This window comes from Acipenser ruthenus, chromosome 35 (assembly GCF_902713425.1).
Source record: "Acipenser ruthenus chromosome 35, fAciRut3.2 maternal haplotype, whole genome shotgun sequence".
Lineage (NCBI taxonomy): Eukaryota > Metazoa > Chordata > Actinopteri > Acipenseriformes > Acipenseridae > Acipenser > Acipenser ruthenus.
In genome coordinates this window covers 3,903,915-3,920,372 of record NC_081223.1, presented here as the reverse complement: position 1 = coordinate 3,920,372, position 16,458 = coordinate 3,903,915, and the positions used below count along the sequence as shown (strand labels likewise).

The following is a 16,458-nucleotide window of genomic DNA, read 5'->3' as shown; positions in this document are numbered from 1 at the left end:
GTAAAGGGCAATCCCTCCCTCCACCTTCACAACAAAACCGCCTCCGAACTCCGCGCTGCAGTCCCGCCTGCCTCGCGTCGATTGTTCAGAGCTGCCTGCCAGTGACCAATCAGACGCAGGGGGTCTCTTTCACGCCGGTATACCCTGTTGGGTTGCAAAGTGGTTGACGTAAGAACTGCCAGCCTGGAAGGCAGAGACGTAGGGTGAGTGGATCTTCCAATCCGTGCAATTTGGGTATACGCAGTAATGTGTGATAGGCTATATTATTTGGAAGTTATGACAGATAGCTACTAATACTATAGTAAATCACCAGTTTGCATTTTTAATGAGCCTCAAAAAATCACACACATGAATCACATATTCCTATGGTGTATCCCTGAGGGTTTGAATAGGAGGAATGGTTACCCCAGCCTCCAGGACAATGCCGTTCTTGTTTGTCTGGCTCTGCAACTAAACGCCCTACCTACTTCATTGCGTATTTAGTGAGGGGCGCCGTTCCATATGTTAACATTTTAAGCTTTGGGTGATGTACACAGCGAGTCGTTTTGCAGTAATCGGTAAAGCAACAAGACAGTAACAACCGTGAACTTCAGCACGGCCCTTCGACGAGGCAGGATTGCTACTAGGAGGACTGTATTTTGTTTTCAGTTTCGGAGAACTTTGGACACAAAAACATTACCTCTCCTCAGCTCTGACGGTTTTGCAGTAACTCAAAGCAACAAACCAAGGTACCGTGTTTACCAGTTATCTTTGGTTGAAATTATTTATTGTAGTTGGGGGGGGAAGGGACGGGACTGGCTTTTTTTTCTTCCACGATGTACCAGCTCTTTAAGTTTCCCACAGTGGAACCAGAGAGGTATGGTAAAGCACATAAGGAAATTAAGTGTAAGTTTTAATTTTACACTAAAAAGTAATTCTAAGGGAATGTCTACTACGTTTTCCATTGTTTAGTCTCCTGTGAACGTTTCTGTATTAACAAGCATGTATTGTTGGAGGCTGTGTGGTCCAGTGGTTAAAGAAAAGGGCTTGTAATCAGGAGGTCCCTAATTCAGATCCTGGCTCACTCACTGTCTGACCCTGAGCAAGTCACTTAACCTCCTTGTGCTCCGTCTTTCGGGTGAGATGTTGTTGTAAGTGACTCTGCAGCTGATGCATAGTTCACACACCCTAGTCCTTGTAAGTCACCTTGAATAAAAACGTCTGCTAAATAAACAAATAATAGTAATTGTTGATATTCCAGTTGGTTTGCGTTCCTCCATGGCAGGTGTAGGGGCAAAAGCTTGCTTCCTTCCCTTCAAACCTACAGCGTGTCACTGTGCTGGGATGGAAATAAGACTGATTGCAGTTTCACACATTCCAGGTTTTAATACAAGCCTAATTAGCCACAGTGTGTATAGATAACAAGCTCAGGTGTGTCTTATTAAAATCGTAGTAAAATCAGGAATGAGTCAAATTGCTTTGCAGTGGGAGTCTTATTGCCATCCCATGTCACTAAAACAAAAGTGCTTTCAAGATGCCTTTTACTCCAATGTGCGCTGCACTGAATGTCACTGTATGATTATTTACACATGTTCATAATATCTTAGATATTAAACGGTCTAGATAAAGCTAAACCAGACACTACTTCAGATTGAGCACAGAGAGAGCAAGAGGGCATGAATGGAAGCTGAGTGAAAGTGAGTTTAGAACAGAAGGTAAGAAGCACTTTTTTACACAGAGAGTTAACATGCATGGAATAGCATACCTGGTAGTAGTATTTAAAATACTGGGAACATTAAAAAAAAAAAAAAAAAAGACTATATTGTGTGCTTTTAAATGAGTTGCACCTGGTAGGGGAGAATGGTGTGATAAGAAGGTACAAGCACTTATGGGCCAAATGGCCTTTTCTCATTCCCAAACCTTTCTTCTGTTCTTATTAGCACTTGTCCAGTTTTGATGTAACCAGGCATTTGTTCTGAGGTAGTATTCTACCACCTGTGCTTCATAGATTACAGTGACCCGTGAACCATTTCACTGAGTATTGCCTAATGTAGGGTCTTATTTCTAGTATGTGTCAGAATAATATTCAACAGCCCTGTTGATAGAAATAGTGAAGACGAAGGTTGTACAAACCTTTTAATCTGTTTGCTTTGCTTAAACCAGGATGTAAAGATCCTGTCTTTATCAGCACACAGGAAGCTTAAAGTACTACTGAGCTTCATAACTCCAGTGTGCACACCCTGTATAAACAGACAGGGCCTGTGTTACTATATGTTCAGGAATAATGTGTCTGTGAGACTTTTAGGGCATACATGAAGAACTGAAAAGCAATTCTGGTGAATAATATTCTCATTGTTGTTTAATTTGTTACACCCTTTGAGTGGATACCCCTAATATGTGCCTTATAAAGAGCTGGTTCTTATGTACAGTACAGCATACACCGTAGGATCTATCACAACATAGTTACCAATTCTTAAAGACGCGTGCATTTTACCTAATTGTTTATTCATATTGTCTTCATTACTGGTTCAATGTGTTATTTATTTATTTATTTTTTTAAGATTCATGTTAGGTACGGTACTTACAACACTCGAGTGGCTGTAAGACATCAAGGACACAGAGCTTTAAAGTGTTAAACTAAATGAGATAAGATAATTGAGACCTGGAACAAGGGAAAATAACCGTTAATTGCTATTTATAAATTAATTCACCATTTCTCTGACGGTGTGATATATTCACTCATGTTCTGTCTACATATTTTAAGCAAGAGATTAAAAACCTTTTCATGTTGGATGTTCATTAGGTAACTTCCACTATCAGTGTGAGGAGATCGGGTTCTGCCAGCCTGTAATCCTAACTGGGGCTGACACAGACAGACAGACAGACAGACAGAGTCCTGATTGAAATGGGTTTGATCTGCTGCTGCTGATGGAAACAAACAAGTCTGATTTCAAACCGCTTTAAATTCATTCCACATGGCAGGTGGAAACATGGCCTCAGTCTCCACAGATAAGCAGGCTGCTGCACTGACCTGCACTGACGAGGGGGGGCAGTGTTCAGTGTGAGTCCCATACAGATAAGCAGGCTGCTGCACTGACCTGCACTGACCAGGGGGGGGCAGTGTTCAGTGTGAGTCCCATACAGATAAGCAGGCTGCTGCACTGACCTGCACTGACCAGGGGAGGGGGGGCAGTGTTCAGTGTGAGGCCCATACAGATAAGCAGGCTGCTGCACTGACCAGGGGGGGCAGTGTTCAGTGTGAGTCCCATACAGATAAGCAGGCTGCTGCACTGACCTGCACTGACCAGGGGGGCAGTGTTCAGTGTGAGTCCCATACAGATAAGAAGGCTGCTGCACTGACCTGCACTGACCTGCACTGACCAGGGGGGGGGGCAGTGTTCAGTGTGAGTCCCATACAGATAAGCAGGCTGCTGCACTGACAGGAAGGGCAGTGTTCAGTGTGAGTTCCATGGCTGTGGGGAGGCTGAGCTTGCTTGTTTTGTTTCTCCAGGAGATGGACGAAGAGAATCAGGGAGTGTTCTTCGGACAACGGGAAGAGGAGGAGGAGGGGGTTGAGGGACCCTTCGTCTGCTCCGATCCCCTGTACGGGGGTCCTGAGACAGGCATGGAAGAGTGGGCTATGAATCAGCACTGTGTGAGTACCACTGACCCACTGACCTCACTGCTCATCAGTCACATGCCAAGTATTTGTTCATGTTGTGCATGCAAGGTTTTGATTTTTTTTTTATCCTATATTGTAAAGGTGCAATTAGCAATCGGACAGGTAATAATGGACACTAATGGAGAATACTTTATTATTCAAAAGCATTCCTGTACAATTAAAAACGTGCACATGCATATTATCATACACAGTGATATCATGGATTGAGAAAACCTTATCGGTATAAAAACAAGATGACGACTGGTTTTGTTTCATTAGGTTCTGCCATTTCACATCACTCTGGCAACGCGCCAGGAAAGGATTGAGGCTCATAAAATAAAAGCTTTGCTGATTTAATAAACGATTTATTCCTTTTTGGATCTCTTGTGATCATGCTACCTCCATTTTAAAAGTTCACCACAGTACATTTGCACAGTCATTTTGCAGTTTTCCCATGGCTATACCAATCATTTACCATGTTTTGCTACTGTGTTACTGTGCTTACCTGTGCTTTATACCACTTTGCTGTGCTGTAAGGACAGTGCTGATAGGAGCTAATAGATTGTAATGCCTGGGTTACTATCTCTGCTTTCTCTTCACAGGGTTTGAACGACAGTGAATCGGAAGATGTCTTGCACTCCATCATTAACCCAAATGAGGTGTACAGTTCTAATCAGGCACTCGAGTCACCCTCAGAGAGTGACAGTGGAATCTCCGAGGACCCCCGCTCTGACAGCCCACCCCACAATGGGGCTAGCCAATCAGAGGTGCCTTCCGTCGTCACCGCGACACCCACACTCTATCAGGTTGTCTATGACATCAGCGGGCTGGATGGGGTGAAGACTGAGCCTGGATCCAGCAGCGTGGATGTGATATCCATAGAGCTGGGTCAGTGAGAGTGTCTTTAACTGTCTTTAACTGCAGTGTCTGTATCAGGGTTATATTGAACTGCAGTGTGTGTATCAGGGTTATATTGAACTGCAGTGTCTTTATCAGGGTTATATTGAACTGCAGTGTCTGTATCAGGGTTATATTGAACTGCAGTGTCTGTATCAGGGTTATATTGAACTGCAGTGTCTGTATCAGGGTTATATTGAACTGCAGTGTCTGTATCAGGGTTATATTGAACTGCAGTGTCTTTATCAGGGTTATATTGAACTGCAGTGTCTGTATCAGGGTTATATTGAACTGCAGTGTCTGTATCAGGGTTATATTGAACTGCAGTGTGTGTGTATATATGCTTATTTGAAAGTTTTCCATTCCAGTGGTTTGATTTCATATGTACAACAAAGCAAAACCACAGAAGCAATGAGGTGTGTTCTAATAAACTTGCGCACTGCTGTAGCTCTCAAGTGCCCAGTTTATAGTTCTAGTAAATGTGCTGTTGCAGAACTTTGAGTTTCATAGGGTATTTTATTTTATTTTATTTTTTTAAATGTTAAGGTAAAGTTTGGAGTTAGCAAGACTGTGATGCTCTCAAACTCTAATAATGCCCCCCGGTTGCCCCTCTCGCTCCCTGCTGTGTGTTCCAGATGAGTGGAGCTCCCAGATGCTCATTCCCCAGGGCTGTATCATGAGTGAGCTGCCCTCCCTCCCTGTGTGCGCAGCGGGGAGAACCAGCCCACTGACCGCCAACGACCCCTGCAGTCTGGGCTCGCTACCGGTACGTAGGGAACCAAACCCTGCCAGAGTCACACTCCTGTACATGTGCGTTGATGCCACTCAGGAATTATTACACCTTCTGTACAGACTGTGTAAGACGCTTCAAGTTTCATTTCTCTGGTTTCAAATCCTCCTGTACAGACTGTGTAGGAAGCTTCAAGTTTCATTTCTCTGGTTTCAAACCCCCCTGTACAGACTGTGTAGGAAGCTTCAAGTTTCATTTCTCTGGTTTCAAACCCCCCTGTACAGACTGTGTAGGAAGCTTCAAGTTTCATTTCTCTGGTTTCAAACCCCCCTGTACAGACTGTGTAGGAAGCTTCAAGTTTCATTTCTCTGGTTTCAAACCCCCCTGTACAGACTGTGTAGGAAGCTTCAAGTTTCATTTCTCTGGTTTCAAACCCCCCTGTACAGACTGTGTAGGAAGCTTCAAGTTTCATTTCTCTGGTTTCAAACCCCCCTGTACAGACTGTGTAGGAAGCTTCAAGTTTCATTTCTCTGGTTTCAAACCCCCCTGTACAGACTGTGTAGGAAGCTTCAAGTTTCATTTCTCTGGTTACAAACCCCCCCTGTACAGACTGTGTAGGAAGCTTCAGGTTTAATTTCTCTGGTTACAAACCCCCCCTGTACAGACTGTGTAGGAAGCTTCAGGTTTCATTTCTCTGGTTACAAACCCCCCAGTACAGACTGTGTAGGAAGCTTCAGGTTTCATTCCTCGGTTACTGTCCCTTTTTTATTTTTTTTATTTTCAAATTGGTTCTTATTGCTGTGACTGAAATATTGTGTTTTTTTTTTATTTTTTGTAAGTCTTATGTGAGTTCAAGAGCTGCTGTTCAGTTCTAGTTGCCTCTCATAGACATGTGTAACCACAGGTGACAGCACCTGAACACACAAAAAAGTAAACGCAGTGTTTGAGTAATTGGAATACAAACCATTCCAGGTGTGTATTTCTGTGCATTTGCTTGGCTGGCTGCACAGTAATGAGTTCCATTCACGTTACAGTGTGCCACAGTGTAAAGTAATATCTAGCTCTCTCTCTCTCCAGCTGTACCCTGATCTGATGCTGACAGAAGAGGAGCAGAGATTGTTGAACCAAGAAGGGATTGCATTACCCAACAACCTGCCTCTCACCAAGGTACACCTAACATGGTCTGCTTTAGAAAGACACTTGGTATGTGGTCACAATCCATCTGTCTGGGGAAGGTTATCAGTGTTGCACGATGCTTCACCTATGGGTGTTAGTGCCGTGCGCAACACTCAGAGAGATGAAAAGTCTCAGCTGATTGGCGGTGTTCCGCTTTTACTCAGTCCCCCGGGGGTATTGATGTGATCAGTGCAGATACGGGAGGAAGAAAATGTTCCCAATGTTTTTTTTTTTTGTTTGTTTTGTTTTTTAATCTTTCATTTTTTTTAAGCTATCAACACATTTGTGATAGTTGGTGAGGTTTATATATATATATATTTTTTTTAAATAAAAAAAACTGAAAAAATAAGGCCCGGTTTCATTAAAGCAGTTGTTTTTACATTACGTACCCCATTAGTGTTTGCAGACGGCTGTATTGACAAGTTGCTATTTCATTGGTCCACAAACAAGTACACATTGCAGAAAATAATGGAACGAAAGGAAGGTGCTGGCGAAAAATTAAGATACAAATATATTTATTTTTGTTTCACTTGTGCAGCGAGCGGGCGAGCGACGTGGGGTGGGGGGGCTTGATCACAGAGATTGTTGACAAAGAGCCCCACTCTTCTGGACTAATCCATAAATTAGGCATGTATAGCTCACCTTTAAACCGTGAGCACCGTCTCTGCCTTTATTAATGCTTTCCTGTTAAAAATATACTGACGGTACTCTTGCATCTTATACAACAATTACTAAGTCTGCATTTTTTAACTGGTCTGCATGCGACCAGTTATGTGAACCCCTGCTTATGGATCAGCAGTGTACAAGGCATTGGAAAGCCATATCCTCTGCAGAAAACATGTAGACATATGTGGCAAAGTGGTTAACAGTGTGCAGGTGCAGGAATGCAGCAGTGATCAATGAACAGACAGACAACAATAATCCAGGTGCAATGATATTTTGCAATGAAAACTACAAAGCGGTGTGTAATTCAATGTGTTAACGTAACATTATTCAGCAGGTTTCATTCGACTTTATGAAGCCAAATTAGTTCATTCTATAGGATGATGCAAAACTTTTGTTCATAGCTGTCATGGCCTGCCATAGACACAGGTTACGTTATGTCAGCCAAAGTTGTTTTATAAGAATAAGATTACAACAATAGACAATTCTACCCACATAATAGAATATGAAACAGAAGCGGAGTATGTTGTTGGTACAGATGTAGGTGTCTTTGAGTGATATAACCTAGAGACATCAACATAAACTAATGCACCTCTTTTGCTTAGGTACTGCATACTGAATTCACATATACAAAAAAACTTTATAATAGGGTAATGCTTACTGCTTTCATCCATATCTTAGACTTCTGTGCTTAATCAGAAAGTGACTTTTGTCACTGGTTGTTGTTCTACCCTCTAACACTGGATGGCGATGTTTGACTTTTTTCTAATGCTCTGTGTGTCTCCAGCAAAACTACAGGAAGCTTGATAGCAAAGGGGCAGCTCCCTCGCTGGCGCCAGCTCCTCCTGATATATAAAGGCACTTAGACTGAGCTAGCCTGTGTTACACACGTCTATGGCAGGCAACTAAAAACTTTCTTAATCAAGTTCAAGTGGCCCGAATTCTGAGGAGGTGTGTCCTGCATTGATGGTTGGTGATGATAATGATGCATTAAAGCACACGTGAGTGAGGGAATAAGAAAATAAGAAAGTTTACAAACGATAGGAGGCCATTCAGCCCCTCTTGCTCGTTTGGTTGTTAGTAGCTTATTGATCCCAGAATCTCATCAAGCAGCTTCTTGAAGGATCCCAGGTTGTCAGCTTCAACAACATTACTAGGGCAGGCGCTGTGTGCCGAGGAAGGGCTGTGGAACTCACGTCTCCCTCGTGAAGTAGTTTGACGATCAAGTCAGTTTGCGCTAGTCCCCTAAGCGTCTGTATTAAGCGGCTTGATTTTAGTGATGATGATGATGATGGTTATGTCGTTTGCCGAAGGCGGAGGAGCGCATTCTGAAGAAAGTGCGTCGGAAGATCAGAAACAAGCAGTCTGCTCAGGACAGTCGGCGGAGGAAGAAGGATTACATCGACGGGCTGGAGAGCAGGTTAGGAGCAGCCACCACTTCACAACACACTGTGCCAGCAAGGCAGAGACATGCACACACACAATTTCACAACACACTGTGCCCTACCCAGCAAGACAGACACATGCGCACACACCACTTCACAACACACTATGCCAGCAAAGCAGACACATGCTCACAACATTTCACAACACACTGTGCCACACAAACACGCATTCTTAAAAAGTGATCTTTCACACACACGGGTTCTTCTATGTGGGAGCTCAGAGCATGGTGACAAACACATGGCTGACTTTCACAGAACACGACGTAGTGCAAAGGCCCTGTTACTTTCATCTGTCACCCTGCAGATATACAGATATAGCCATGTTTTGCATCACCCTTTAAAATGAACTAATTTTGCTTCCTAAAGTTGAATGAAACCTACTTAATAATTTAAAGTTAACATATTGAATTACATACCACTTTGTAGTTTTCTATATACTTAACAAAACAAATGACAAGAATTGAAATATGTGATATTTTGAAATCTAACATAAAATATTGTACTACTGTTATGGTATCCACTAGACACTTGCAATATGATTTTCTAGTTTCTTTGATTATATGATGTTAAATAAAAGATCTGAATCATGTTCATACAGTTTTAAATTTTTTATTATGTCTCAATCCTAAGATTTGAGAGTGATGCAAAACGTTTGGCCATAGCTGTACAGGTGCTTGTTCATATTACCATTGCCAATAGCAGGTCTGGCTGGTTTGACATGATGGTGTGTGCTGTCTGTGTTGCAGAGTGTCTGCTTGTTCAGTGCAGAACCAGGAGCTGCAGAAGACGGTGCACCAGCTGGAGAAACACAACATGTAGGTGCCTGTGGCAAAGTGGTTGAGTGGGTACAGGAGCAGTGCATAATGAAGCAGACAGAGAGGATTATAAGCCAGTTCGGAAAGGGTTATACTGTTTTATATCCAGGTCTGGTGACCAAATAATAATCCCCGGCAATACACAACAATGTGTAGAGCACAGAGTAAATAACAACAGGGCTGCAGTCCCAAATAATAAACACAAATATCTGTCCCACAATATACAAACACGGTCACCAGTCCTGGGTGCGTGCAGTAGTGCTCGTGGTGGGTGATACAGGTTTATCAGTGACAGTAGTGCAGTGCTGTTTCGGGTTTTGTGCTGGCCCTTGGCGACAGCTCCAGAACGTGTTAGTCGTCTAATAATAACAAACAAGACACTCGTGATACGTATATTCACTGGGTCTCTCACGGGTCCTTTCAGGTTCAACAACACAAACCAAACCGAAGGAACAGATTGCGTCTCTCCGTCCCTTTCGTGTCGTCACACATGACCCCTTGGTAAACGAGTGCATCCGCCCCTCCAATCTGCGACTGCACTTTGTTTTCCTTCCGGGTCAATGCGTTAATGCAATGGAGTTCCGTCCCCTTTCTAGCTGGCCGACTTCCCTTGACCCCTGGGAAAGAACTGTCGGGCCAGCCTGTCCAAGGAACTCTGTTCTCACTGCTTAGCACCCTCACAGGTCGGGAGGGAGATTTACTACCAAGAATCACTGTATTTCTGTCACAGTGTCACAGAGACACAGGCTGGAAACACTGCAGGAATCAGTGGACCAAAAACAAAATCAACAACCCTTGTGACACATATTTTATTATGTAAAAAATTATACTTTCTGAAAATGGGTTTTATACAGGGTGGCTCCTAATTCACGCATCATTGTTGTTTTGCACTGTTTTCAATTCTATTTAAATGCTGACATTATTGAACAGCCCTCTGGTGGCCAAGCAGTGTGTCACAGAGGCTCTATGTCACAGACACTTTCCTTTGCATGTCGTCCTCCACGCACCCTCCAGTTTTCACGATGAATCTGACATTATAAGAGACAATATTGTATATTTTGCCCATCAGGATGCTTTGTTGGATCGGTCGGCCACACCCCGCACAGAAATATGAATCTGTTCCTCTTATGTTTTGATTAGAGACAAAACCAGTATTAACCACGGTGCCTGTGACCCCTAGAACACCCTGTATGCACCCTGCATTCTTACTGGCATCAGTGCTTTCTAAGGCAGACAGCTGACAAAGCATCCACAGCATCTCTGTTTTAAACTCAGATGACCCCAGGGACCGTTTTTTTTTTATTTTTTATTTCAAAACAGTGATCCGGATTTTGTAATCCTGTATTTTGTGATCGAGATTACTTTTATCTGGATTGTTTTGATCCGTTTTTTCACTGCTGCTGGATCACATTTATCCAAATAATTACGATTACGATTACAAGTAATTTCTGTCACAAAATATAGTATTACAAAATCCGGATCACTGTTATGCAGATTTCAAGTTTTGAAAAACCAGCCCCAGGTGATCAGAAATAGGACGGGCGTCATCCTGATTACACTCGGCTGCAGCTTTTACTGGAAGCAGTAAAGTGGAGCTTTTGCACCCCTCTGATTGTTTTTCTCTCTGTACCTTCCTTCCATTACCAGGTCCCTCATAGCCCAGCTGAGGAGGCTGCAGTCCCTCATCAAGCTGACCTCAACCAAGGCAGCGCAGACTGGCACTTGTATCCTGGTGAGACACACATACACAGGGATGAAAATAAGACTCCTGTTGCAGAGCAGCTTCACCCACTCCAGGTTTTACTACAAGCTTGATCAGCCACAGTGTCTATAAGTAACAAGTTCAGGTGTGTCTTTTTAAACTCGTAGTAAAGAGCAGGAATGGATCAAACTGCTATGCAATAGGAGTGTTATTGCCATCCCTGTATGCAGTGTTAACAATCCCAGATAGTAGCTGAATCGATACTGGTAGTAATAGTAATGCATGGTGTGTTTTCCAGATCTTCATCTTCTCTCTGGCTCTGATCATCTTTCCCAGTTACAGCCCTTTCAGCTCGGAGCCTGTGGTCAGTGAGGAGAGGTACAGACCCGCAGGGGGTGAGCAACACGACCGACACACCGATCCAGGCATTGCCTTATAGGAGATTCCCATAGTAAAAGCACAGTCAAGTGTAGTAAAGCACAGTTGAAAGCATGGTAAAGCATATTAAAAAACATACAATGGTAAATTAAACCAAATACATGTTTCCCATAGTAAACATGTAATAAAGCACAGTGAAAGCATTGTAAAGCCCAGAGAGGTATGGTAAAGCATATTAATGCACAGTATATCCAATGGGAAAAGCACAGCAAAATTGAACAATTACTGTTGTGAACTTTTATAAGTGCTGAGCTAGTCCACCAAGAGAACAGTGACTGGTGTGGGAGACAGGGAGGCAGTGTGGATAGTGGTTAGAGGTGAAATACTGGGGGGGGACAGGCAGTGTGGATAGTGGTTAGAGGTGAGATACTGGCAGAGAGGGAGGCAGTGTGGATAGTGGTTAGAGGTGAAATACTGGGGGGGGGGAGGCAGTGTGGATAGTGGTTAGAGGTGAGATACTGGCAGAGAGGGAGGCAGTGTGGATAGTGGTTAGAGGTGAGATACTGGCAGAGAGGGAGGCAGTGTGGATAGTGGTTAGAGGTGAAATACTGGGGGGGGAGAGGCAGTGTGGATAGTGGTTAGAGGTGAGATACTGGCAGAGAGGGAGGCAGTGTGGATAGTGGTTAGAGGTGAGATACTGGCAGAGAGGGAGGCAGTGTGGATAGTGGTTAGAGGTGAGATACTGGCAGAGAGGGAGGCAGTGTGGATAGTGGTTAGAGGTGAAATACTGGCAGAGAGGGAGGCAGTGTGGATAGTGGTTAGAGGTGAAATACTGGGGGGAGAGGCAGTGTGGATAGTGGTTAGAGGTGAGATACTGGCAGAGAGGGAGGCAGTGTGGATAGTGGTTAGAGGTGAAATACTGGGGGGGGAGAGGCAGTGTGGATAGTGGTTAGAGGTGAGATACTGGCAGAGAGGGAGGCAGTGTGGATAGTGGTTAGAGGTGAAATACTGGGGGGGGAGAGGCAGTGTGGATCTAGTAGTTAGAGATACTGGGAGATACTAAATCTGACTTCTGTTATCTCATTCCAGTGATATCGAGAAACATTCTAACAGAGACAGAATCTTTTAGAATGTCGGACACAGCAGATGATGTCATCACCGATAACAAGATTCCATCCCTTCAAGAACTCCCGCCCTCCAACTCAGACACTGGCCAGTCGGAAAACACGGATCCTTCCAGCATCACCTTTCAAAAGCCAATCAGCAGCGAAGAGGATGCAAATAATAAGAAAGAAGAGGGCATTATCCAAGCCAATGTCCTTCAGGAGGTCAAGCTGAAAAACGTGTCCTTGCCGAGTGAGCCAGTCGATTCTGTGGACCCAGAAAGCCAGCCGGCGCTGGATGTGATGCCAGTGAAAGGACACGGTGACAGAAGCCTTGATTCTTCCAAGCCAGTCCACGCAGACGAAATGTAACCACATTCTTAAGAATTGTCTAGAAAACCTTATTCTTTTAGTCCCTGCTGGTGTGTCTGTTGCAAACATTCAAGCTGTTCTGTAGGTCCTGTACGGTCTGCTTTCCAGCATTCATATTGGGTATTAGGAGGGAGCTGTAATGTGTTACTTGTCCACCAGCTGGAGTTGGTGTACATACTGATTAGTGGTTTAAAAGGTAACCTGATAAGGCTCTGAAATATCTTGACAGACATATTCTTGTTCAGATTTACTCTGTTATTTTCTGTTTCTGATGTCACTTCCCAGAGAACTTTTTTATTAAGTTTACAGCACCCGTTGCCTATATAGAGCTCTCAATAATGTCTTATCTCTACAGCCAGTCCACCAGAGTGTAACTATTAAGATGTTCCCCCTGCAGCACACTGCCCCCCAGTGGATGTCACAAATACTACATCGGTAGAACAAATGTGGTATTTCTTACATTCAGTGGGGGCAGTGTTGCAGGCGGGTAGGTTTATGGTTACACTGTGGTGTAAACAAGAATACACTTGATTAAAAAAAAAAAAAAAAGTTATTTCAGTAAATTTAAAACAGTCTACAAATAAGAAATAAAATACATCAAACTGAATTATATGTCCCTTCACTAGGAAGCCCCCCCCATTAAAACCACATATTGCTGGTCTATTTATTGGCAAGGTGTCAATGCACACCAAACCCGTCTGTTGGACATGTTTTCTACAAGTTTAGCGAAGGTTGTTGCACTTAATTCCTGTTGGAAATATCAGCTTAGAATAGCTAAAACATAGTTATCTGCTTAGTTTTGCTTTAGGATCTACTGCAGAACATGAAGCTTTCATTTATAACCCCTATCCAACTGCTGCAGGGGGGTGTATGCATGTCGGGCTCACAGAGTGACTAAAGCCATGTTTCCACCTGCCACTGGGACTGACTTGAAAGTGGTTTGAATTCAGATTTGTTTGTTTCCATCAGCAGCAGATCAAATCCATTTCAATCAGGACTCTGTCTGTCTGCCTGCCTGTCTGTCAGCCCCGGTTAGGATTGCAGGCTGCCAGAACTCAATCACTCCACACTGATGGTGGAAATTACCCAATGAACGTCCAACACAAAACATGTGAGAGGGGTTTATGAAAAAGAAAAAAAATAGACAGAACATGCTGGCTGTGATAATATTATACTGTCAGTATAAATAGCAAATCTACATACGTTTGTGTAATTGAATTGTAGACTGCAGATAGAAACGGCTGCAGCGTCAGTTTGATACTGGGAACAAGAGGAGTTTCACAGACTGGTTTCCTGGTGCAGATGGAAACATGGCATTAGTGGAAAGCAGATTTCAAAAGAAAGAGTTAAAACTACCTTCATTTAAACAAGCTGGACTCTCAACACAGGCTGCACAGCTACATGTTTGTAGGACATGGCTTTAATGCATAAAAAGAATACTTGCAGATCCAGTATTGAGCTGACCACTGTTTTCTTTTGCAGGCAGATTTTCACTATAAGCGTATTAATAATGAACACTGCAAAGCAGTATGATCTGATTTGATGTTTTCTTATTTTTATTTTCTTGTATTTATATATTAAAGGGGAAAAAAGATCTAGGTAGAAGTGTCTGTTCCATCTCTGTTCCTAAATTGGGTGGAGACTGAACTGCTCCCTTCAGCCCAGGGCAGGCTTGAGGCATGGAGTCTGAACTGCTCCCTTCAGCCCAGGGCAGGCTTGAGGCATGGAGTCTGAACTGCTCCCTTCAGCCCAGGGCAGGCTTGAGGCATGGAGTCTGAACTGCTCCCTTCAGCCCAGGGCAGGCTTGAGGCATGGAGACTGAACTGCTCCCTTCAGCCCAGGGCAGGCTTGAGGCAGGGAGACTGAACTGCTCCCTTCAGCCCAGGGCAGGCTTGAGGCAGGGAGACTGAACTGCTCCCTTCAGCCCAGGGCAGGCTTGAGGCAGGGAGACTGAACTGCTGCCTTCAGCCCAGGGCAGGCTTGAGGCATGGAGTCTAAACTGCTCCCTCACCCCCTAAGAGAAAGGGTGCTCCCTCCAGTCCAGGGAGCAGTTTCCCAATAACAGTAGTACTAGGGGTTTGAAGATGCTAATTATGATCCACTGCAGCTGCTTTTGATCGATCTTCCAGTGTTTCCCAAAGCCCCACGTGAAACTACAGCTTAACTAGCAATCTTGGAAGTGCAGCTTCTGGTGGGGTCTGCTTCGCACTTAAAGGCATAGGCACGTTTGCAACACATATACGTGGTATAAACGATTGTTTGCTTTTGGGAACAAAGCCCAAAGAAAAAAAGTGTTTGAAGATGGGGGCAAAATAATTTTGCAGTTATTTTAGACACCAAACTACTGTATTTTTCATCCAATGTAGAATGCCTGTAACGCTTCAACAATCTCTAAAGAAGTGGCTGTCAGTAACAAAAGCACTATGAGCCGAAAATAAATAATTAAAAGTAGTGCTGGATATTTTAAGTGCCGCGAGACTTTATTCTCTCGTACGTGATTCTCGGCCGCTTTCTTAAACATTATAGAAACTCAGTACACTGCAGTATAAGTAAACGGTTTTGAAAACAAAAAAAAACGATATTAAGTCTAAGTGTTGTTTTGCAAGCGGTGACTTTCGCTTTAACTCTTGAAACTCAGCCCCATTCATTTAGGTTACGCACATATTACTCAGGCACCATAAAAGCCACCTACATGGTTCATGGCTTGTTTAAAAAGCAGATTCGGGTCTTTCCAAAGACGTATGTATGTGGTGTAGGATACTACGGAACTACGATTGCCTCAAGTTACGCCTCTCATCATGTGACAGAGTTCACAGCTTAGGTTTCGTTTTGAGATAGGACGATATAAAAAAAAAAAAACGACAGTAAAATGATGTCCCAAGTGGACGGAGTTACTAAACAGTGGAGACATTTCTGGAGCCCGTAGAGCACTTTAACAGCGCACTCGCAATGATTTTAACGTGTTCACGCTTTCCCTGACAAAATGTTTATTGACATAATCAAGCATTAATTCACATAAATAACAGTCAGTCACTTTATATTACAGCATCGCCGCAATGTATTCAGTACTAAGTGCGCTCCACAAATGGCGTTGGATATGCCTGATCCTGTTGCAACTTAGATAACATAAAAGGAAATTTGGTGTCTTTTCATTTGGTAGTGTAGCATTTCCGGGGAACAAACGAGACAGACCACCGTAACAAAACCTCATTCAGATGTTTATTTACTCAACGTCAGGACACCACAACACAGCCCCGAGCTGCTCGCAGGCAGCTCCTAAATAGAGACACCCCCCCCCCCCCTTCAAGCCCTGATAAGCATACTTATATATAATAAATTATTTTGTATTAAAGTGTTCATTAAACACCTCCATGAACATTTTAGGACAACCTCAGACCTCTTGTGAACTGACATAGAGGTTCAAAAACTACTGGAGTTACGATGCTGTTTCAAAACGCTGTTGGTTTGGTTCAAGGAGCTTTTGGGAAACGGCCCCCAGGGCAGGCTTGAGGCATTAGACTTAACTGTTCCCTCCTT

At 43.5% G+C, this 16,458-nt stretch overlaps 1 protein-coding gene across 5 annotated transcripts; it reads left to right on the top strand.

Annotated features, from left to right (window-relative positions):
- Positions 1 to 93: 93 nt before the first annotated feature.
- LOC117395327 (cyclic AMP-responsive element-binding protein 3-like protein 4) lies at positions 94 to 15,497 on the top strand. 5 transcript variants are annotated; one of them, XM_033994184.3, is made up of 10 exons: positions 94 to 203; positions 3,491 to 3,634; positions 4,243 to 4,528; positions 5,173 to 5,303; positions 6,345 to 6,434; positions 8,420 to 8,526; positions 9,298 to 9,366; positions 11,014 to 11,098; positions 11,367 to 11,463; positions 12,536 to 15,497. In XM_033994184.3, the coding sequence occupies exons 2-10, from the start codon at positions 3,494 to 3,496 to the stop codon at positions 12,919 to 12,921; spliced, it is 1,392 nt and encodes a 463-aa protein (XP_033850075.3). In that variant the 5' UTR covers positions 94 to 203; positions 3,491 to 3,493; the 3' UTR covers positions 12,922 to 15,497. The 5 variants fall into 5 exon arrangements, with proteins under 5 accessions (XP_033850075.3, XP_034766039.2, XP_034766041.2 ...); XM_034910148.2 differs by lacking the exon at positions 94 to 203 and adding an exon at positions 210 to 728; XM_034910150.2 differs by lacking the exon at positions 94 to 203 and adding an exon at positions 210 to 728 and having other exon boundaries at positions 11,367 to 11,446; positions 12,536 to 12,722.
- Positions 15,498 to 16,458: the final 961 nt, after the last annotated feature.

Excerpts from the sequence above, each read along its gene's own strand:
- LOC117395327 (XM_033994184.3), top strand. The coding sequence starts at position 3,494 with ATGGACGAAGAGAATCAGGGAGTGTTCTTCGGACAACGGGAAGAGGAG. Across the intron at positions 11,099-11,366 it reads AGACTGGCACTTGTATCCTG|ATCTTCATCTTCTCTCTGGC; the intron begins GTGAGACACACA and ends TGTGTTTTCCAG. Across the intron at positions 11,464-12,535 it reads GAGGTACAGACCCGCAGGGG|TGATATCGAGAAACATTCTA; the intron begins GTGAGCAACACG and ends ATCTCATTCCAG.